This window comes from Anolis carolinensis, chromosome 1 (genome assembly GCF_035594765.1).
Source record: "Anolis carolinensis isolate JA03-04 chromosome 1, rAnoCar3.1.pri, whole genome shotgun sequence".
Taxonomy (NCBI): Eukaryota; Metazoa; Chordata; class Lepidosauria; order Squamata; family Dactyloidae; genus Anolis; species Anolis carolinensis.
The window spans coordinates 52001043-52025888 of record NC_085841.1 but is presented as its reverse complement, the minus strand read 5'-3'; the positions used below and the strand labels follow the sequence as shown (position 1 = coordinate 52025888).

The 24846-nt window shown below is 40.6% G+C and overlaps 1 protein-coding gene across 2 annotated transcripts in view; it reads right to left on the bottom strand.

The window, feature by feature from the left end:
• Positions 1–24846, bottom strand: part of LOC100562471 (microtubule cross-linking factor 3) — a 48811-nt gene that overhangs the window by 8720 nt on the left and 15245 nt on the right. Inside the window, exons 5-8 of one of the 2 annotated variants that reach the window (XM_062974437.1) lie at positions 22950–24125; positions 20379–20548; positions 2124–2231; positions 197–355 (exon numbers count right to left, since the gene is read on the bottom strand). In XM_062974437.1, coding sequence (XP_062830507.1) covers positions 20441–20548; positions 22950–24125 — 1284 coding nt within the window. In that variant the 3' untranslated portion in view covers positions 197–355; positions 2124–2231; positions 20379–20440. Of the gene's footprint in view, positions 1–196; positions 356–2123; positions 2232–20378; positions 20731–22949; positions 24126–24846 lie in introns of those variants that run through there. The other variant, XM_008125606.3, reaches the window with a different exon arrangement.

The following is a 24846-nucleotide window of genomic DNA, read 5'->3' as shown; positions in this document are numbered from 1 at the left end:
ATGATACTACATTCAGCCATTAAACAGTCACTCATAAAAGGTCATCTTCACCCACAACAAAATGTCTACAACTGGTTTACTCACAATGTAGAAATTCTGAGAATAATTGCTAGTTGTGATTTCAATCTTGAATACCTGGAAACCCTCAGAGTCTAGATTAACCTCGATAAAAACACAATTACTTCTCATTTCTTACATTCTTGCTTTCTTCTTCTGCCTTGTGAGCAGTTGCTCTTTGTCTAGCGAACAAGAGATCAGTCTGTTCTGAAGTGCAGGAATACACAAAACACTGTGCCTCACTATGTTCTTCAAGGGATTCATGTTACTCTCTTGCATTAATTTTAGCCTGGAAAAGCTAGAAAGGAAGCAAACAAACAGAAGTGAATTAGGCAGCAGTTATCTTACAAGCTTGAAGATCAAAACTATTGCTAGAAAGTTTGGTAGGCTGAATAATTTAAAATTTATTTTTACAAATGCAGGCAACTCAGTTGCCTTGGCATTGTTTCGTTTCCTAGAATATAAAAAAAAAACAGTTCTGATGGCTCTGGATATGGCAGTTTCACATTACAAGTTGTTGTTAATAGTACACCACACTAACTTTCAATCAATGCTTTCCTTAGTAGAGTAATATTTTGGACAGAGTTACAGTGAGTCTGTATACTGTAATGGAAGAAGATAATTGGTAGTATGGTGTGGTAAGGTAAGTAGACTAGGACTCCATGAGATTAGAGTTGGAATACCTGCTTAGAACACAGAAGTCCCTTTGATTAGTTTTGAGCAATTCACATTAATTCAGTCTCAAAGGAATTTCAGTGGCAAACATTATCTGAGCAAATCTTGCCAAGAAAAAACAAATGATGAGGTTGCTTTAAGTTTACGTCAGCTTGTAAGCACATAATAATATAACAGAGAGCATTTTATGTTCTGGGTAAAATATGTATATTATCTGAGCAACATGTATCTCTTTGTTTGCAATGCATTTCAGACAGAGCAAGAGTGCAAACTATTAGTTGTAGAAGTGACCCAGAATACATCTAGACTGTGGAATTAATGCAGTTCTGCTCCACTTTAACTGCCATACCTCAATGCTATGGATTCCTGGGAGTTGCAGTTTGATGAAGCATCTGAACTTTTTGGCAGGAAGGCTAAGGGCGTGGCAGTTAAAATGGTATCAAACTGGATGAATTCTACAGTGCAGATGCATTCTTCTATCCAGAAAACATAGATCCTAGTTCCTCTTCTACCATATTTTGGATTTGCTTTATAGTTCTGTTTTGTGTGCGTGTATTGAGCATGCACATCCTTGGGAAAGAGTGTAAGAGAGAGAAAGGGAGGGAGAGAGAAGGAGGGGGGGGAGAGAGAGAGAGAGAGGAGAAAGAAACCTTTTCCTTTTTATAAGAAAATAGCTATAATTCATACTGAAATTTGGTTTTTTATTTCCCACAGGGAATAGCAGCCAGCTTGTCCTGCTGACACTTTCTGACAAGTTCTAGACAAGGTCAGAGGCTCAATATAGCAGTAAACTTTACGTGAACGATCAATGCCGTCTGCATCAGTTGAACTGCCCTCTCTCTCCTTTTACTAAAACACTTCTTGTTTGCCCTCAAAAATACAGCATTTCTTTGGCCCCACTTTCACTATGGATTAATGCATTTCCAAAGTTAGAAATAAATACCGTTCTGATATATGAAAAGCAGGTACTAAACTTAAGAGACAATAACATGGGTTAATGTATATATATATATATTTCAGAGTTTTCTTCTGAATTACATTGAGCTGTGCCAGATTTTAAGTACATAGTACAAAGTTTCTATCATAACAGCAGTATTCTTTCATGCTGAGGAAATTCAAAATTAAAATTAAAAATGTATTAAAAGTACATACTAGCATCACACAGTCACTGTTTATGGAAAGTGCAATCTGCCTGTCCTTACATAATACATTTCGTGCTAAGATGATTACTGGCTTACATTCAAATCATGGGAAAACTAGACAGATGTCCAAGTTACCCTCTTAATGGAACATTTCAGCCCATCTCATTTTGAAAATATTTTTATGTCTTGAAAAGAGGATAAGATAACAATAAGGTTTAAAAGGAATGTTTTGTAAAAAAAAATCCTCACCTTTTGCATGGAAAAAATCCCTTCAGAACTATTTCAGGCTAAATATAAAGTGGTGGTGAAACCAACCAGGAGGCAGAGAAAGGCTTTCCAGTTCTTCAAATATTGATCCTTTGAAGAAAAGAAAAAAATAGTATGAGTTTCTCAAGTCTTACAAATATTGGGACCCTATCAGATCTCCTGATGGCGCAGTGGGTTACACCACTGAACTACTGAACTTGATGAATGAAAGATTGGCAGTTTGAATCCAGGGAGCGAGATGAGTTCCCGCTATTAGCCTCATCTTCTACCAATCTAGCAGTTCGAAAATATGCAAATGTGAGTAGATCAATAGGTACCGTTCCGGTGGGAAGGTAATGGCACTCCGTGCAGTCATTCCGACCACATGAACTTGGAGGTGTCTACAGACAAAGCCGGCTCTTCGGCTTAGAAATGGAGATGAGCACCTACCCCTAGGCTGGACATGACTAGACTTAATGTCAGGGGAAAACCTTTACCTTTACCTATCAAATCGCTGCAGCTTTTTGCAAACTGAAAGCAGATCCCTTTTAGAATTAGCAACTGTGTTTCATATAACTGGTACACAGATAACAATTTAAAAATTCTAATAGCCATCCTTGCATTTTTTATCTTCTCATATTCTGTGAGTTTCAAGTTCATTACATTTTGAATTTTTACAGTGAAACCTAGCTTGCATAAATTACTAGAGTTGATCTATAGTCAACCTCTACTGAAAATTGTGCTGGAGGATACACGAAATTCCTAAAAAGAATCTCTTGGTACCCCAGCACAACTGCATTGTCAACCTCTGGTGGACACTGATCACAGAGACAACCTGAGTGACTTAAGGCACATCTACACTAACACTTAAGGAAGTTTCAAATTGATATTTAAGAAAGTGGTTTTGCTGTGCAGATGATTACACAGGAAATCATGGAACCGGTTTGAAACCCAGACAGTAATTACACAAACCCCAGAGCACTGGTGCACATTAAGAGTTTTCTTTTGTGTACTTTTGTGGAAATTTGAGTTTGTTGATTAGCCACCACATTTTAAAGATAGCTTCATACTGCAGATGGGGTGCAGTGTAGATGCAGTGTAGATGGGGATTCCTTACAGATTCCTAAAGTGGCATTCCTTTGAATAAAACAAACTGGGTTTTTTATTCAGTTTTCCCATTTGTGGATGGGTTTTGTAACCCTGACCCCAGTGAATGTAGTGCCACTATATTTTACTAGAAACAAAAATAAAGATATCAAGAAGGTTACTCTCACTGAGAAAATAATCACAGGAACCTGAGAAACTCACACAAAGGCCAGGATTTTGAAGGCCAGTGTCACCAGATGGGTGGCATCAACAGAGATAAAACAACCATGGGTGTTGCAATGACAGGAGTGGGCAGCACTAAGAGCTATTTGTCAAAAAAGAATGCTGCTCTGCTTCTTTCCAAGCTACTCTGAAGCTACTTCCATAGGTCAACAGGAATAGCTTTCTCTAACATCTCCCTAATACTGTTATACATCACTCCAGAAAATGCCTTACACTAGTGGAAGATACCATGAGTAATCTCCAATAACAACGTCCTTAACACCTCTAAACATGTGTACTTATCTACAGCTCTTTCTTCCTCAGATATGTCAGAAACATAGGCAAAACCAGGATGTGTGAACTCATGACCACAATGCAGAATGTCCAAAATGATTCATCCATCTAGTAGTACTCATGATGCAGAGTTAAGGATATGATTTTGCAGGTCTTGAATTGTCGAGTATAGCCACAATACACATTTTTGATACCAGTAGCTACTAATTCAATCTGTAGGTCAATTTTAACTGAGTGAACATCCTTTGACTTGAAAAAAGTATGACGGTGCAGATATTATACACTATATATCTTCATATGTATTCTTCTGAATTCTGAGGATGGGAGTGGTCATGTTTATGGAGCCAAAATGGCAGCACCAACAAATAAGAAACTCAAGGGATCTGTGAGGTCTTTGGAAACATACAAAATTTCAGAGGGAAAATGTAAGGTGGGAGCAACCTTCTAGAAATGATCCATTAAAGGCTTCAAATGTTCAGTGGAAACAATATCTGACAATTGGAGGAAAAACAGAAAACTGAGAAGAGGAAGAAAATGGAGGCTGCAAGAGAAGGCTGGAAATATTGGTGTAAAATGGGAAGAAACACCTATATCTCTATATAAACTACTAGCTGTGCCCGGCCACGCATTGCTGTGGCTTAGTCTGGTGGTGTTGGTCAGTCTACATTAGGTTGTATTTATGCTGTGACCTCCACCCTTCTTTATACTCACATTAGTAGTAGTATTTGAAGTCTGTTACCTTCTTCAATTTTTGTGTTGATTGATAATTGCTTGAGATTCCTGTTGTCTTTGGTTTGTTGTTAATTGTGATGTCTGATTCTGCTGAGTGCGGTTTACATCTTATTCTGGTACAATACTCTTTTTTTTTGTTTTGCCTGTGTAGGTGTTTATTATTGTTGTTGTTGTAGTGGTCATGAAGGCTGGATAAGTTAGATGCTACTGTATTGTTTTTTGGAGGCCCAGTGTAGCACTGACTGGCCTCTCAGCCTCAGTGCCTGGCTGCTTCTTGCCTGTGATGGGGTAGATTCTTGTTGTTGTTGTTGTCATTGTTATTATTGTAATTGTTTTTGTAATTGTACTGAGTAATTGTACTGAGGCCAAGTGTGAATGTAGGGATTCGGGAGGTGGATGAGCACTGAATGGCCTTGTAGACTCAGTACATGGCTGATTCTTGCCTGTGTAGGTGTTTATTATTAGTGGGTGAGTGGATGGATAGATGAGTGGATGGATAGATAGAGTGGGTGCTCTCCTTGTTTCCTTTATTCCTATGCTGTTCCCTTTCTCTGCTCCAATCCTGAGCTCGCTGATAAGAACACACTGGTCAGAAAGGAGGGTAAATATAACCGGATCAATTGTCTTTCTCTCCCTTTTGCTCTTGGCCTTCTGGGCAGACAGGGAGGGCTCTTGTCCCTGGCGTTCCTTCGCTTCCCTTCCCTCCCTCCTTCCTTCGTTCTATCCGTCCCAGCCTTTCCTGCCTGCGGAGCCATGGAACTGGGTCAGTGGGTTGGATGGCGGGGAAAGGGAGAAGGAAGAGGCCTCTAATTGAAATGCATGGACTCCATGCCATGGGGTGCTGGAATTTGTAGTTTGTATCCAGTCCAACCCCTTTATTTTTGTCATGGAGGAAGACCCCACCCAAACCCCTCAGACAGATGGCCATCCGGTTTAATTGTGTTGTTATAGTCACGATGTGTTGTTGTGAGTTTTGTGGGTCCGGATTGTGGTTTTGTGGTGTGGTTGTGTTGTTACAACCGGGAGGCAAGGCTTTTGCGTTGTGTTGTCAAGTTTTGTATTTCTGGGGCGTTTATTTGTGTGCCAAGTTTCGTATTTCTGGGGCGTTTAGTTGTGTTGTTATAGTCACAATGCGTTGTGGTGAGTTTTTTGGGTCCAGATTGTGGTTTTATGGTGTGGTTGTGTTGTTACAACCGGGAGGGAAGGCTTTTGTGTTGTGTTGCCAAGTTTCGTATTTCTGGGGCGTTTAGTTGTGTTGTTATAGTCACGATGCATTGTTGTGAGTTTTCTGGATCCGGATTGTGGTTTTGTGGTGTGGTTGTGTTCGTACAATTGGGAGGCAAGGCTTTTGCATTGTGTTGTCAAATTTTGTATTTCTGGGGCGTTTAGTTGTGTGCCAAGTTTCGTATTTCTGGGGCGTTTAGTTGTGGTGTTATAGTCACGATGCATTGTTGTGAGTTTTGTGGGTCCGGATTGCGTTTTGTGGTGTGATTGTGTTGTTACAACTGGGAGGCAAGGCTTTTGCATTGTTTTGCCAAGTTTCGTATTTCTGGGGCATTTAGTTGTGTTGTTATAGTCATGATGCATTGTTGTGAATTTTGTGGGTCTGGATTGTGGTTTTGTGGTGTGATTGTGTTGTTACAACCGGGAGGCAAGGCTTTTGCGTTGTTTTGTCAAATTTTGTATTTCTGGGGCGTTTAATTGTGTTGTTATAGTCACGATGCGTTGTTGTGAGTTTTGTGGGTCTGGATTGTGGTTTTGTGGTGTGGTTGTGTTGTTACAACCGGGAGGCAAGGCTTTTGCGTTGTGTTGTCAAGTTTTGTATTTCTGGGGCATTTAGTTGTGTGCCAAGTTTCGTATTTCTGGGGCGTTTAGTTGTGTTGTTATAGTCACGATGCTTTGTTGTGAGTTTTGTGCATCCGGATTGTGGTTTTGTGGTGTGGTTGTGTTGTTACAACCATGAGGCAAGGCTTTTGCGTTGTGTTGTCAAGTTTTGTATTTCTGGGGCATTTAGTTGTGTTGTTATAGTCACGATGCGTTGTTGTGAGTTTTGTGGGTCCAGTGTGGTTTTGTGGTGTGATTGTGTTGTTACAACCGGGAGGCAAGGCTTTTGTGTTGTGTTGCCAAGTTTTGTGTTTCTAGGTAGTCATGATGTGTTGTTGTGAGTTTTGTGGGTCCGGATTGTGGTTTTGTGGTGTGGTTGTGTTGTTGTAACCGGGAGGCAAGGCTTTTGCATTGTGTTGCCAAGTTTCATATTTCTGGGATGTTTAGTTTTGTTGTTATAGTCACTGCGCCCGCAACTTTATCCTTTTATATATATAGACTAGCTGTGCCCGGCCACGCGTTGCTGTGGCAAAGTGGTAGTGGTATTGGTTAAAAATTGTTGTGTAATTTTTATTTTTTATTTGCATTTTTATTAATTTTATTGTAAGTTATATTTATATTTATTATATTTATTATATATTATTATTATATTTATATTTATTATTTAATTATTTTCTTGTATTATTTTTAGTTATTTTCTGTTATTATAGTATTTTATTGTATTAATTTTTAGTGCTTTTTATTATTTTTTATTGGGTTGCTAGGAGACCAAGTTGGAGGAGCTTAGCCTTCTAACTGGCAGCAATTGGATAAAAGCAATTATTCCTCTCTCTCTAATTAGGACTTTATTTTTCTTTTCTTTTTGTTGTATCAACCTAGAGGCGTGGATGATGGGTTGTGTTGTCAAATTTCGAGGTTGGGGGGCCTGTAGTTTTGTTGTTTTGTGGGTCGCCGTGATGCCATCACTCTTTTATATATATAGATATGCTGACTCCCTAAGGACAATGAGAGCTTCCACAGAGAAAACCCATGGTTTTAGTGCTGTAGGAATTGGTCAGCAGGAGGATCCAACCACATTGTTACTGAAATGGTAGTAGGGAAGAGGAATCTTGCTGTTTTGAACATACTTAGTGGAACATAGGCTGAAGGGACACTTGGTGGTGTCTCTATAGGCAAAGTCTATAATTTGCTTCTGTTTTGCAAAGAAGCAAAGTCTAATTAGAAGAATTTACTTTCCAATCCCATCTCCTGCAATAAGAAGACATACCTTATACTTCTCTACTATGGAGGACTGCAGAGGAATAAAGTTCCCAGTGATCTATCTGTTCACATTAAAATATCACTCCTATTGCTAATGCAAATTCAATATCAAATGCAATTACTCCCCCTCACACACACACACACACAATACAGAGTAGAAAGGCTTGTGGGAGGGGAAGTGGCTTTTGATAGTTTAGTCCACACAGAAGACCACTACTTACAAGTTCTGTTGATTTCTAATGTTGTACAGACATTAAACTCCTATTGCAGATGGTGGTTTGAAACAGAGAGCAGATAATACAATAATCCTACAGTGCTAACCCACTGGCTGAGATCTAATACAATATGGGCTTAGCAAAATGTCCAGCCAGCATGATTATACTGAATATTGTAATGAGATTGGGAGGGGAATAGAAGCATGCAGCTGGGATAAGAATGAAGTTCCATATGGGCACCAGAGCAGCTTCTCTAGGCACCAAGCCCCTCTGCAGAAAAGGTTGCCCCCTGGCCACTACTTGTAGGATGTCCTCCCAACAGGTTGGAAGAGGAGAGGGTTGCATCCTCCTGTGCCCACTAAGATGCCCACAAAACAGAAGCAAAGGGCAGACTGAAGAGTAATGGAGTACTTTGCCCAAAGGGCTCTTTATCTCCTGATCCATCAATTCTAAATTAACTCACCTCAAACCAGGCTCAGAAGTAATAAATTTTCCAAAGCTGCACTGCTGCCCCTTGACCCTTACTCAAAAAGTTTGAGAAAGAGGGACAAGGAGTTAGTAAACAAATATAGAACTGGAAGGAACGATAAGGGACTGTTTCCATCTCCACAGGTAGCCATCTAACCTCTGTTTAAAAGCTGATGGAGCGTCTATCTCCATCCAAGGTAGTCTATTCCAGTATCAAGTATATCCTTTAATTAGAATTGCTCTTCTTGTAATTTGAATTCATTGATTCAAGTCCGGTACTATGGAACAGCAGAAATCAAATTCATTCCACGTTTTACATGATGAGTGTTTGGATATTATGATATAGTTATTGTATTTAATTTTGTTCTTTTCCACACTAAACGGGTTCAACTTCCAAAACCATTCCCCATAGGGTTGAAGTTCCCAGACGAGTTACGAAAAAAAGATTTTTTTCTCAGAATATTCCAAGTATTCTTCTCTCAGAAGTTTTGAAACTTTCTAATTTTTCATTACTTCTCTAGATCAGTGGTTCTCATTCTGGGGTTTTTGACCTTCAACTCCCAGAAATCCTAACAGCTAGTAAACTGGCTAGGATTTCTGGGAGATGTAAGCCAAAAACATCTGGGGATCCCAGGCTGAGAACAACTGCTGTTGATAATATATTATATCCAGCTTGCAAACCATCCAAAAATATAGAGCTTTCTAAGCATTCTAGATGGCTTGCTCATGGTCTAGATTGAATATCTAGAATGTTTCCCCATCATTCTAAAATGCATTCTCTGTCTTACCCTCTCCCTCCATCTTACCTGCATCCTCTATCTCTATGCTACAGCTGCCATTCACCAACTCCTTTCCTTCTACTTCTCCCTCAGAAGTCTAAGGAAGGGAAAAGAAGGGTGAAAAACCTTTTTTTTTTTTTTTGCAACAACCAGAGATGACAAAGCCACCTGCTTCCTGCTTGGGAACCTTAACTTAACTGAGCAGTACTGACTTGAGAGTTTTCCTGTGATGCAGAATCCACAGGTGGATTTCAGACAGAGGTTCAAAAATTCCATGAACTGATAAATCCCACTGTTAAACAAATCAAACTGCTTGAATCTGATCAATCCCCAAACGTCCTGGTCCTAAGAGAGATCTGTCATCGTTTTGAGAGACTGCTTTCTATGAGCCCTGCATTTTGTTTCTCATGCCAGCAGTGAATCCTGTCGATTCCACATGAGTCAGAATAGTGTCAAATCCTGGGCACTCTCAGCCAACCAAAAAAAAAATGGAGTGTGATGTCCTTACAGCTCTGCACATATTGTAAACAACTCCTGGAGTTCATCTCCAGTTCATCTGGAGTTCATCTTTCTATTCTTTAGTATGATGCATTCAGGCATTGTTTCTGGCTAAGTGTCTGCTCTCTCCTGGCTGCGCATAATTCTCCTTTGTGATGGCACCTGCCTCCTTCCGCTCTGATTCTCAAGTGTTGCAAACACATGTCATCAGACTTTTGTCAGATGAAATCTATAATAGGAGCTTCAGTCAGAAACATTTTCAGAGAAAGAAATCTCTCTGTCCCTGAGAGAAAGAAATCTCTCAGAGCTTCCAAATCCCAGTGTCATTTATTTGCTGCTGCAGCAGTATCATATCATCAAGAAGCAAAATGTTTTGTCTTAAACTAAGCATATTTAGCTCAGTGAGGAGGAATGAGCCCTGATTTGCAGGATTCCCACCAAGCTAGAGCAGGAGCGGCTGAACTGTGGTCTAGATGTTGTTGGACTCTGCTCAACCCTAGCCAGCAGAGCCAATGACATAGGATTGTCTTATAGAGCACAAACCATTCTCTCCTCCTATACACCAACAGGCTCAAGCCATCACAGAGTTTGTATTACAGATTTACCAATGCCTTCACATTTTGACTGGGGGGAAATCTGCATAGTGCAGATACAATACATTCAGTGGCATATATCTGACCTTTTCCTCCTTACTTCAGATGCTGTTTTTCCTCGCAATTGATTAACTGCTTGATGCTTTGTAAAGGATCAATGTAGTGTGCCCTTAAAAGTGTCATAAATGAAAACCAGGACACATGTAGCCAAGCAACATAAGAGCATGGTCAAGATGGCCAAATGTGTTATTGAGAAAGAACACACAAAGCAGACAAGACTGTGATAGTTTGCCTTTGATGAAGATTCTTGAGAAGAGAAAAATTCTTCCCCCTCCTCTCCTCCCCATAATCCTGAGTTAACTGAACACAAACAATTGTTGTGGTCTGAAGTCAGTTGGCAACAACTGAAGTATGCTGAGGACTCAGGGGGGGAAATTGGGAATAAGAGAGGGACATTGGTAAATTTTATAATCATTTTCAAAAAGTGGGATTGCTGATTCATTGGGACTGTCCCTGACAAATTGGGGCAGTTAGAATGTATGATGTATGGCTACACATTTGTTCAAATGTCATTTATCAGCTGTCTTAGCCAAAAACTATCAGGATCACAAGACAATACAACCAATACAAACACAAAACACCATAAAAACCTTTCTCACAGGGGGAGCAATATCCATTGCCTTCCTCGGATGCTTTTTTTTCGTGTCAAAAGCGACTTGAGAAACTTCATGTCACTTCTGGTGTGAGAGAATTGGCCGTCTGCAAGGACGTTGCCCAGGGGATACCGGGATGTTTGATGTTTTACCATCCTGTGGGAGGCTTCTCTCATTCCCCGTGTGAGGAGCTAGAGCTGACAGAAGGGAGCTCACCCTGCTCCCCGGATTCGAACAGTCAGCAGTCCGGCCAGCACAAGGGTTTAATCCATTGCACCACTGGGGGCTCCTCTAAGGCTGAGAGAGCATGACTTGCCAAGGCTCACCAAGTTGTTTTCACTGTCAACCTTTTGTCTTCCTAATCTCATCAGTGACCATACAACAACCAACAGTTAAACTTCTAAACCTAGTTGGGGCTCAAAAATTAAGAGAAGGCCAGCAAAGATCAGGATGGGAAGATAAAAATAGTTTTAAAACTGAAAGAATGATGCACATGTTGGTTATGAGGTTTACAACATTCACTAGAATCCTATACTACTTTTTACTTAATATAACTTTATGTTACTTAGCTAAGTAGCAGAAGAAGGAAGAAACCCTGTTGCTGAATTGTGAAGATACTAGGGTTGTCCGATCGATGGAAAAATTGTTTCAATTCTCGTTTCTAAAGTAGGGGGTGCCGGCTCTTCGATGTAGAAATTATTTCTAAATGTTTCACCCAAAATTTTTGGATATTTACGAAAATTCGTAATGTTTCTAAAATGGCGGACGCGCATGCGCAATTGCCAAAAAACAGGAAACCGGGGGGGGGGACTTTTCTGGGGGTCTCCCGCCCTCATTTCCAGAGACCCCCAGAAAAGTCCCCCCCCCCTCATTTCTTGAGCTAGTCTCATTTGGTACAGTGGGAGAACACATTCCACACTCTTTGCTCAACAAATTGCAGAATGTTTCCTGTCTCCTATTATTTTTGGCGAATTTTCATAACTTTTTATAATACACTATTTTTCAATATTTGAAGAAACCTGTTCCTGGTTTGAAAGTCTTATTTCCTGTTCAATTGGGTTCTTATCACTGTAAAAGTCGCTCTTCTACTTGTGTAGACTTTGGATTAGAAATGCAGCACACGCCAAGCAATGCCTTGACAGGATTGGCAACGTCCTTTGGAAACTATAAATTGCCTTTGAACCTTTTGATCAATGGTGCCACTGGCTGACCTTGTGATTGCAAAAATGAAACTCTGGCTGAGGACTTTGGATTAGAAACGCAGCACACGCCAAGCAATGCCTTGACAGGATTGGCAACGTCCTTTGGAAACTATAAATTGCTGTGGACCCTCTATTGAATCAAATCAATGTCTGACTTTGTGATTGCAGAAATAAAACTCAGCCCAAGGCTTGGGAATAGAAATGGAGCGTGAGGGAAGCAATGCCTTGGCGGGTGCCCCACGTCCTTTGGAAACTATTTATTCCAAGGTTTGAAAACAATGTGTGTCTTTGTAATTGATGCAATAACACTCAGCCCGGGGGCTTGGGATTATAAACGAAGCGTGAGGGAAGCTCAGCGCTTACAGGGACGCAGACGTGCTTAGAAAACTATGATTTTCAAGCTCCCTCCTTTGCAGTCTTGGAAAGCCTTATATGGCTTGATTGCTTTATTCCAGAAAACTTTGAAAAGGAAAGGCAAAACATCTCCCTCAGAAAGTAAAAAGAGCCCCAAAGCTTAGCGGTTACAGGGACGCAAGCAGTGCACCCTCCATTGCAGGCTTGGAAAGCCTGATATGGCTTGATTGCTTTATTCCAGAAAACTTTGAAAAGGAAAGGCAAAACGTCTCCCTCAGAAAGTAAAAAGAGCCCCAAAGCTTAGCGGTTACAGGGACGCAAGCAGTGCACCCTCCATTGCAGGCTTGGAAAGCCTGATATGGCTTGATTGCTTTATTCCAGAAAACTTTGAAAAGGAAAGGCAAAACGTCTCCCTCAGAAAGTAAAAAGAGCCCCAAAGCTTAGCGGTTACAGGGAGGGACGCAGACTCCTTTGGAAAATAAAAATTCCCAACATCCACAGCAAGCACTCTGCCCCAAGCCAATTTCCCCCCAACACAATATCTAACCGGCAACAACCCTCTACCCCCACTTTGCCCTCTCTGCTTCACGGCGCGCGCGAACCACCCTCTCTCCTCGGTATCCCAACTCAGAATGGCTTGGCTCCGTGCGGAGGCGATTTTTATAGCGATTCTACACGTCGACGGGAGGACGCTAGCCCCCACCTTTTTTAGCCATTGTGGAAGACTCTGATTGGCAGGGAGCGGGAGCCATGTTAGGCTGCGCTAGGCTCTCGTTCATGTTAGGTTGCAGAAACAAAAAATAATAATATTTTAAAAATATTTTAAAAAATTTTTTGGAAGGACAAAAATTAACGAAAATTTTAAGACACAATTACAAAATGGGCCAACGATGGATCGTATTACATTGCCAGTTGCGCCCAGGGAAAACGTTTCAATACTCGTGTCAAAAAACGGGAACAATACGAAATAATTACGGTAGGGATATTTTTACGACAATATGGACAACCCTAGAAGATACATATTGAGCCAATACTGCCTGATACACATCAGTTAGCAACATACATTGGCACTTTACCCACGCTGCTATGTAGTAATGCAACAACAGTTCTCTATTGGATAAAGACATTACAGAACTGACGAATTATAATTCCCACACTCAGAAATCTGCTTATGAAGACATAACTCCCATACAGGATTCTGACCATTACTTCCATTCCTTTCAACAAAGCCCAGGTGGTCTCCTGTCCAGAGATCAAACAAGCCCAGGTCTACTAAGGGCTAAACAAGATGTAATGGAGCAATCATATTTAAATCTTTCAACAAAAGCTATGCACAAATGGGCTGGGGGAGAAATGTGAAAAAGTATAGCATGGAAGTAAGCAGGTCAAGTGAAGAGGGATAGGCAGCTGGATTATTGTCAGCTGGATATACCTTTTGCTGTAGAAGTTACGTCCCACTCTGACCATTTTGACCCCATAGCTCCTGATATTTTTTTAGTAATTGAAGCAGACACATGAACATATTAACAAGACAACTCACTTCACATTTAATTTGATCCTTGGTTTCAAAACCAGAATTAAAGCACAAGCTTTCAGATTCTTATTTATTGTTCTGCTAAATACAATGCTCAACTGGCATTGGTTCAGGATCAGCAAATGGCCCACTGGAACAATGATGACTTTCATTCTCTAATCTCCCATTGCCTAAAGTTCTCCAATAGGTGATGATGTACAATCTCAGTCTACTAAAAGTATAGACCTTATAAGACATTTTATAAGGAATGGGTGTAGAATTTACTCTTCTAGACTTAATCACATCTTCATTACAGGGGTTACACCAATACATGGGATTACCATTTTATTGCCAGCACAGTTTCATCAATAACTCAGAATTTTACAAGTTTGAGTCAGCAACTCTTAAACCGACTTTTTCCTCAGAGGAATGATGGGGAAAAAACAGGAAAGCAAAAATCAATCTAGTGTTCAGAATTGATCTGACAAGTTCTAGCTGGAAGGGATTCATTTTTTTTAACCGTCATATTGCAAATCCCTAAAACCATGGCTGGAAAAAGGGTGGGGATAGTTATGCTGCTGATTGGAAAAAAGAGAAAAAGATTAATGCCTCTAGTTTTCACTGATCTTATATCAAAGCAACCAGTCACATCCTAAATGAATACAGCAACTGACTGTGCTGCACAACAAAACACACTACTTGACCAGGACACAGAACTTAGAAAAATTACTTTAGTGTATTTTGCAAGCTATAGTATAAAAAGGAACTTTTTCTGTCTCTATCTGGATCCAACAGCCTCAGGTGAATATAAAGTTCAGTCTAGATCAGAAGCATCAGGTAGGCTGTCAAGTACCCAGAAAGTGACAACGAATGTTTGGTAGACTGTTTTCTGGTTCTTGAATCACAAATTGTGTAGACTTTTTTTGTACAGAATTGCAAAATTTAAAAACCACTGTCCATATTTACTATGGAACACACCCCAGCCTTTAGGAGTACTTCCAGATAATGTTCTTAGCAACATCAATCATAAGACATTATGTTGTTATTAATTCTTTCCTTACTTAATGGCTTTTACTAGTAAGCAGTGAAAATACATGGGAGGTTTGAAACTGAAAGCATTTTGTAGACCCCCTATAAAGTCCTTTGAATATGGTAGAATGATTGCATAATAAATGCCTATTCAGAAAGTACCCTCCATGCTGCTTACTGAGTTTTGTTGTTCTCTTATTCAAACACAATAAATTACAGCTGCAGCAAAATTTGGGTGCAGAATGAAGTATGCCTTTAGGTAGAGGTGGGGTATAGCCAAGGACATTAAGGTGTACAAAAGACTATATGATAAATGAAAGCCTGATGCAGAAGGTGAAAGCCTGCATGCTTTATCTCATCATAGCTTTAGTCAGGAAGACAGAATTATATCATTCATGTCAGGCTGACATTTGCCTCCGACGTTTCATCCAACATTTCGGACATTTCATATTCTGATATTGTCAAGCTCTAAACTAAATCTTTATTCCCTTCAAAAATTTCAAACTATTCAATAGGGAAGGGAACTCAGCCTGGATTCAGAAGTTATATATTCAACTCTACAAAAGATGTCATGTATGGATCTGTGTTTTTCATCAATTGTTAGGTGTGGAAGTCAGCCCCTTGCCAAATCTTCTCTTTGTAGTGGTGAATAGGTTTAAGTGTTACAGTGAACCTATAAGCAAAGCCATCAGAGATCATGTGTTCCCAGTAGGGTCACCCATGGCAGCAAGGTCACATGGGAGGAACCAAATGAAGAACTGTCCAAAGACCCTAACAGCACAGCAGGCAGATGATAACATGGTACATGTTACAATGGCTGTAAAGGCAGAAGAAGGCTGCAACAGATAAGAGGCCACTAATCATCAGGGTTACCATGTCATTTGGATCAAAATCTCTTTCTGTGAAGGCTGTGTGTTGGTAGTGACCAACATTGATCTGTACTTCTGTGCACCGATCTCCATACATAAAAGAAATTCTCGCACAGACATCTTCCAACCAAACCAAAATCAACAAAAGTCCCATGGCAATCAGCGATCGGTGAATGGTGAAAAGGACAGAACAGTGAAATCTGGAAGCCCCTAGCTATGGACCAGCACATAGGTAGTGCATATGGAGTCAGTCATTCTAACTCAAGATCCAAGGCAATTGAGCAGTTTAAGTAGCTGTATCCATGACTGAACAGCTCTATTTAGGATCCACTATGCTCACCCCATATGGGTAGGGGGCTTAAAAGGGTACCCTAAACATAGTCTGCCTCTTTTATTTATCCCTGACTGAACTGCTGCATCCAGAGGGGCCACCATCTTGTGGTCAAAAAAGACACCTGAACTTTGGAACATGAAACATGCAGACACTGTCAGATAGGACAGACCATGAATACCCCGAACGTATGACTGCTATTATTGCAAGAGAGCTGAGGCGTTTTAACATTGATATAGCAGAACTTCAAGAGACCTGGAGAGCAAGAGGAGGACAGCTGAAGGAAGAAAAAGTTTCTTCTTTTGGAAGAAACTGCCTGAACAAGAATGTCAAATACACAAAGTTGGCTTTGCTATCAAAAATGACGTGGTGAAGTATCTGTCTGAAGCACCCATTCACATAAACAAACAGCTCTCAATGAGAGCCTCTCATCCCTCCAAATTAATCTTGCTTAAAAACCAGTTATGCACCAACATGAGATGCTGATGAAGACATCAAGGAAAAATTCTACTGTCAGCTGGATACCATCCAACCTAAGGAGGACAAAAATATCCACCTGGGCAATTTTAATGCAGGGGTTGGGCGAGATTTCAAACTATGGTCAGGGACTATAGAGAAAGATGGGGGTTGGAAACAGCAACTTGAATGGCATCTTGCTTCTCACTAAATGCGGAGAGCACAACCTTGTCATCACCAACACGCTCTTCCGCCAGGAAAACAAGCTCAAGACATCATGGAAGTACCCCCGGTCAAGGCATTGGCACCACTTGGACTATGTAATTACACGTGCCAGAGACCGTCGTGATGTGCTTCTCACAAGAGCCATGACAGGTGCTGATGACTGCTGGACGGACCACAGATCAATTCGATCCAGGATGGCTATCAAGATCGCCCCCAAACGCAGATTCCAAGGAAGAAAAATAAGGCATAAAATGAACACCCAAGCCCTTCAGGAGCCCTCCAAACGAGCTCTTCTCTAAAGAACACTCATGGATCATCTACCCATAGAACACCCCGAAAACGTTGAGGAACACTGGAACAAACTGAAGACCTCCATCATCACAGCCTGTGAAGAAACCATTGGATATCAAACTAAGAAACATCAAGACTGGTTTGACAATAATGACGAAGAGATCCAACAGTTAATCGATAACAAAAGGAAAGCCTTCCAAACATGGCAGAGAGACACCAGTTGTGTCTGCTAAGAAAAAGACCTATACTAGTGCAAAAGCTGAGGTCCAAATAAGGACCAGAGAACTCAAGAACATCTGGTGGACAAAGAAGGCTGAAGAAATCCAACACTTTGCAGACACCCATGATGCTCAGGGATTTTTCAAAGCCACAAAGATAATCTACGGACCAAGAAACCATGGCATACAGCCTCTATGCTCATCAGAACCAAACACCTGAAGGACAAAATATCAATTACACTACGTTGGAAAGAGCACTACCAGAAACTTCTGAATTGCAGCTCCAATGTGGCTGAAGAGGCCCTCTCACAAATCCCGCAACAACAAACCAGGGATGAGCTCACAGCACTGCCTAGTTTGGAAGAAGTCAGCAATGCCATCAGCCAACAAAAAAACAACAAAGCCAGCGGACCTGATGGGATCCCTGCTGAAATCTTCAAAGAGGGTGGACTGGAGCTGATACAGCAACTCCACCAGCTCATTGAAAAAGTGTGGGTGACCGCAAAAATCCCAGAAGACTTCAAGGATGCCACCATCATCACTCTTTTCAAGAAAGAGGATAGAACAGACTGCGAAAACTATTGCGGTATCTCCCTTCTAACCTCCGTTGGGAAAATCCTTGCAAGAATCCTTGCAAACTGCTTTCTTCCTGTCTCAGAAGATACCCTCCCAGAATCCCAGAATGGCTTCCGCCCCTCCAGAGGAACAGTGGACATGATTTTCACTGCACGACAGCTCCAAGAAAAAATGAAGGGAACAAAATCAACATCTTTACATGGCATTCATTGGCCTTGCAACGGCATTTGACACAGTGAACCACAGTGCTCTCTGGACCATCCTCCAAAAAATCAAGTGCCCTGACAAATTTGTGAACATCCTTTGGCTCCTCCATGATGACATGATGGCAACAGTCTTGGACAGCAATGGCTTCCAAAGTGACCCATTTAAGGTGGAATCGGGTGTCAAGCAGGGATGTGTTATTGCCTCTACCTTATTTTCCATCTTCATTGCTATGATACTTCACCTTGTTGATGGGAAGCTTCCCACCGGAGTTGAAATCATGTATCAGACAGTTGGCAAGCTATTTAACCTCAGCAGACTGAAAGCCAAAACCAAGGTCACCACAACATCTATTATAGAACTCCAATATGCCGATGACAACGTAGTCTGTGCGCATTCAGAAGAAGACCTACAAGCCACTCTAAACACCTTCGCAGAAGCATACGAGAAGCTCGGCCTCTCATTGAACATTGAGAAAACCAAAGTGCTCTTCCAACAGGCACCAACTAACCCCTCTGTAATGCCAGGAATACAGCTTAATGGTGTAACATTAGAAAACGTTGACCATTTCCGCTACCTTGGCAGCCACCTCTCCACAAAAGTCAACATCGACACTGAAATACAACACCGCTTGAGCTCTGTGAGTGAAGCATTTTTCAGAATGAAGCAGAGAGTGTTTGATGATCGGGACATCCGTAGAGATACTAAGGTGCTTGTTTATAAAGCCATTGTCCCCCAACCCTGCTCTACACCTGCGAAACGTGAACTGTCTACAGACATCACACTCAACTCCTGGAGAGTTTCCATCAGCGTTGCCTCAAAAAAATCCTGCAAATCTCTTGGGAAGACAGGTGGACAAATGTCAGTGTGCTTGAGGAAGCAAAGACCACCAGCATTGAAGCGATGCTCCTACGGCCTACGCCATCAACTCTGCTGGACTGGCCACGTTGTCTGAATGCCTGATCACCATCTCCCAAAGCAGCTACTCTACTCCCAACTCAAGAATGGAAAAAGAAATATTGGTGGGCAGGAAAAGAGATTTAAAGATGAGCTTAAAGCCAACCTTAAAAACTGTGGCATATACACTGAGAACTGGGAAGCCCTGGCCCTTGAGCGCTCTAACTGGAGGTCAGCTGTGAACAGCAGTGCTGTGGAGTTCGAAGAGGCATGAATGGACGGCTTAAGGGAGAAACGTGCCAAGAGGAAGGAGCATCAAGCCAACCCTGACCGGGACCACGCTCCACCTGGAAACCAATGTCCTCACTGAGGGAGAACATGCGGGTCAAGAATAGGTCTCTTCACACACCCCCAAGACACCAGAAATGGAGGACAGTCATCCTCGACCTACGAGGGATCGCCTAAGTAAGTAAAGTAACACCGACCATATAATGCAGATTCAAACTTCATTATATGGCAATGTAAATCCAGCCTTTGATAAATGTATGAATAGCGATAGATAGATAGACACATAGGCAGACAGATAGAATATACAGATATCATGGAGGTACATTACAATCTCCTTATCCATGAAAGTGATGGTCATGGTTTCAGTTATCCATGTTCCAAAAAAACATTCCCCCTCAGAAGTCTTTCTGGCCCTCTGCAATGCAATTCTATGCTAGACTCGTGACCCAATTAGTCAAAATATAAGGTTACTAGCTGTGCCCGGCCACGCATTGCTGTGGCGAAATATGGTGGTATGGGAAATAAAGTATTGAGGAATTGGTAGTAGTTAAGGTAAAGGGTAAAGGTTTTCCCCTGACATTAAGCCCATTATAAATGGGTTATATAGCTGTGTGGAAGGGCCTTGAGTCTACCCTGCCATATAATCCAGTTCAAATCAGATAATCTGTATTTTATAGGCAGTGTGGAGGAGGCCTAAGTGAGGCCTAACTCTGCCTATCCCCTGGGCTGAGTGGGTTGCTAGGAGACCAAGTGGGCGGAGCTTAGCCTTCTAACTGGCAGCAATTGGATAAAAACAATTATTCCCCTCCCTCTAATTAGGACTTTATTTTTCTTTTCTTTTTGTTGTATGAACGTAGAGACATGGATGTGGGGTTGTGCTTCCAAGTTTAGTGTTTCTGGGATGTGTAGTTTTGTTGTTTTGTCCTAGGCCGAAATTTCATTACCCTTTTATATATATAGATTACTAACCATGGTTTCAGGTATCATAGGAGATTTTTGGAACATATCCCCTATGGATATGGAGAGCATATTATATATCTGTACCACACAAACCGCAGTGTATTCATCACTTTTACTACTTTGATATAAACAAAATGCAGTTCTAACACATATTCAGACCCATATTATTTCAAGGTTACTCAAAAAGAGGTTAATATAAACTATAAATATATGCTTCTTACCTTCTTACACACAATTTCTGCAATTTTGATTCAGTTGTGAAAATTTCCAGTCTTTACTTCTACTATGTTTTGGCATCCCAAGCATTGATTCCATTTCTTTCAAACAAGTAGTCTTCAGTGTTTTTACAGCAGTGACTTTTTACAGAAACTATAGCTCTTGGATTTCCTATCTTGGGAGGATGGACAAAATAAGGCAAACTGAAAATAATACTACAATGAATGGTAAAACTATGAAAAACATCTACAGCACAAAGAACAATGTGAAAAGGAAGACAAGTTTAAATATTGTAGTGTATGAAAGGGATGAAAATAATACAAGGATGAGAATAAGTAAAATGATAGGTTGGAACATCTGGGAAAGTAAATACAAAGACAAGATAATATTGTATTAATGAAATAGCAAATGCAGCATTTCAGAAGAAAGGAATATGGGGTCCTGTAAAATCTGACCATTTGCAGCAGATAAAGAACCTTAATTTAAATTCATTTCCTTCAGTCTAAACAACCAAAACATGTTAAGTTTAATTTTTAATCCATTAACTTAATATACAATTACTCACAGAATTACATTTCAGTATTTATGATTGTACTTACATATTCTCTTTACTGAATATGGTAAGAGTAATTCAGAGCTCTGCCAGCCAAAATCTATTGATTTGGTAGTCTATTAGGCCTGAATATGCAACATTCAACTGTGATGTATATGAGGCAACAAGTGACCAGAAATATCTATGCATAAATCTGTGGTTCTCTGTATACTATATCCTTGAATTTTTCCAACCTTTTTGAAGAAACATTTTTATCTTAAATTACTATGCAAACATACTTTAGCTCATTGTCTTCCTATACATAAGGGTCTAAATCCAATTTCTCGTTCCAGTTACCAGTGAATCAATGGGATTTATATTAGCATTGACTTACCATTTAGGAATTGATTCCATTGGTTTACTCTAGCTGAGATTAACAATGAGGTTAGGTGAAAGGCTTGGCAATAATGTGAACCAGCCCAAATTTTAAAAGGTAAATACATGTCATTTCAGCATACCCAAAGTGAAAAGCTTTGTACAGGACACAATGAATTATCTCCACATCCTAAAAAAAACTCTCTAAGAATCACAGAATAATACATAACTCAATTCTGAAAGATAGTACAAACAACTCAAAAGACTTGACACAGTTTTCCTTGTTCTGGCATCTTTTGGATGTCCAGCTATCACCACCAATGAAAAGTATCTTTGTTGCCATCAGAAGGACAGGCCAAACCCTATAATTTACAACAGAAAGTCCCATCAAAAAGGCTTGATAATGGAAAATAATATGGTTCTCAAATCAGCAAGCTCTGTTTTGGAAGGGTGGGCAAGTGTGGATTCAGAACTGCTCTAAAAGATATTTTAATAATGATGATGATGATGATGATGATGATGATACATTTATTACCCACCTCTCTTTGTAGATTAACCATTCAGTCTGTATCTAATTGTAATCAGACCAATTCATTTTAATGGAAGCTGTAATTATCCAAACATTTTGGGGCATCTATACCCTTATGTATGTTCTGGTTTATGAAATATATCCTGCTATCATGTTTTCTAGCATTCTCAAATATGAGAGTAGACGTCCATATCGTCTCTCACAAAATACATTTTGCTTGTCCTCATTACAACTACTTCTTTGCTGGGGTGAGAGCTGGTAAGCAAAGGATTCAAGACCACATCTCTTTCTATGAACTGGCACGGGCACTAAGATCTACCAGGGAGGCCCTACTCTCAGGCCCACCTCCATCTCAAGTGCAATTGGTAGGGACGAGGGAGAGGGCCTTCTCAGTGGTGGCCCCCCCTACTTTGGAATGCCCTCCCAAGGGAGATCAGGCTAGCCCCCGCTCTCCAAGCCTTCTGTACACAATTGAAAACATGGGGTTTTTTGACAAGACTTTGACCATATTTAGAGTCCTTTAATGAATAAATGTGAGGTCCTATAGATTATTTTACTAAGCACTTTACAAGACTGAGATTGATTACTGTTTTTTATACCTGAAGCTATTGCTGTACTTTATTTACTTTAACCAGGGGTTTTTGTGATGTTGTGATGTTTGTTAGTTTTTTATTATTTTATGTTATTGTTTTTGCACTTTTTGTATTTTGCATGCTTTCACTTTTAAGTGCTTTGTGAGTCGCTCTGAGTTCCTCTGGGAGATGGTGGCGGGGTATAAATAAAGTTTATTATTATTATTATTAACCAGGCAATGGCAGCTCTTTGCTTTTTGTGGCCAGAAAGAAAGGGAAAGCAGACATTGATAGCAACTGAATATGAGTTTAGCAAGGCTCAGCAGGCAAGGGTCAGCAGTCATGGTCCCATTATAGAGTTGCAGCCCCAGGCAGGTGCTAAACCATGCCGACTGCCCCTTGACCTAAGAACCAAATGTTAGGATGAACAATTTGGATAATGCTTCATTGAATCAGAAAATTTGAATGATTTGCCCTTCATATTGTGCAGAACTGTAGGAATGTAGACCAACTATTCATGGCACATTTTGAGCTGAAATAATTTACCTAGGTGGCATAAAAAATCTACCTGACTCACTGACGATGGTTCATCAGTACTTCGCTCATCCGAGGATTTTGGAACTTCTAATCTGTCAATAAATGCCTGGAGCTCTTTCCTAAATGACTTCATCTGGGCATTTATCCGATAAAGGAGTTCGTGTTCCCGTATCCTACTGCCATCGTCTTCGTCATCCTCAACTCCAAACATGTCCCCATTTGCCACATAAATTCTTGCCTCTGTGATTATGGTGCTTGTATCTGAAATCAGACGGTCTATTGTTTTGCCCAATCGTTCTGCTTCGCACCGGATGTCCTTCATTTGTTGCCTGTCTGTGGGGCCTTTCTGCCACCCCGCTGGTGACGGATACAAAGATCTTGTGGGAGTCAAGCAACGAATATTGCGGACCTCCTCAGAGTCACTTTCCCCACCAACAGGCCCTTCCCTTTTACGATGTGGAGGGCGAGAATCGTCATCGCTTTCTTTTTTTCCAGCATCACTCTCAGCATCACTATCTCTGGGACTGCCCCGGATTCCCAGATGGGAGACCAAATCATAGCGTTGCATGTTGGACATCAGGACTTTGTTCTCATACTGCAGTTGCATGACTTTGCCACTGAGTTCATTGATCTGCATGCGGGCAGCTTTGAGTTCTTCTTGAAGAGCTTCGGTCTTTGCATTGTCATGGTGTCTTGAATTATCATGAGCCCCAGTCTTATATTTGTATTTGTTCAGCTCTGTAGTGATGCGCTTGTTTTGTTCCTCTACATCAGCCAGGTTTCTCCTCAATAGTTCAGTTTCATCCTCAACAAGCTGCAGATGTTGTCGTAATTCTGAGAGTGACTCATTCTGCTCCCCCAAAAGGGGATTAGCTGCCCCTGAGAAATCATCTCCTCTCAAATCATCAAGTTCTGCTTTTAGCCCTCTGTTTTCTACTTCCAGTTCCACGATTTTCCTTCCCAGAATATTGGCTTCTTCCTCTACTAACCTCAGACGAAGCTTAAGTTCTGATTCTCTTGTGGTAGGTGGACCTCCAGCTTCCCCTTTTGGTAAGGGACTATCTAGATCACCATAAAGTGACCTATATTTTTGCAGGTCATGTTCAAATTTATCCTTTTCCTTATCGATTTTGGCCAATTTTTTCCTCATCAGCACAGCTTCCTCTTTGACAAACTGCAACTGGCATTTCAAATCTTCACTGTCGTCCTTATAAAAAGGAAAGAATATTGAACAATTACTTTGCATGTTAGGACATGCCCTTGGCAGTTCAACAAAACAAATGACAAAGCATAACATAATAGGATTCTTTCCATTAATTTTACTGGAGGCAAGATCCTATTTAATCCATCTATACCATGCTGTTAAAATGAAACCAGCCACTAATTATGCTGGAAATTCAGAATTGGATTGACTATAAATATTGTATTGTGTCTTGAGTCATAATACCCCAAAGCCTACTCAAGAGGATTTAATCTTCTTGAGAAAAGTTAAAATGCACAGACACATGCACACAATTCTTTACTCGATGGCCATTTCACACATATTGCAGGAAAAAGCCTGAATTTAGCCCCAAATTTACAATCAAGAGAAAGGTACAACCTATCACTCATTTGTATAATGCAGTTACTTGCTTTGTTGTATTCATAGAGTTTAATTTAAATGGAGGTAGTCACATTGACATGTTTCAAGGGAATATTAAGAATATTTGCAATTCATGTTTTTGAAATAGAGTTCAGTAAACAAATGTGAAGAAAACCCAAGTTTTTTCATTGTTGACCAAGGAAAAGCCTCCTCCCTTGATCTTTCTTTCTTTAACACCCTAAGGAAGAATGGCCACTGTAAACACATAAAGAAGCCCAGTAGCATTTTTTAGTTTATTTGGAAAGAAGAAATCTAAACCATAAGCTTTCATGGCATATAGCATTTT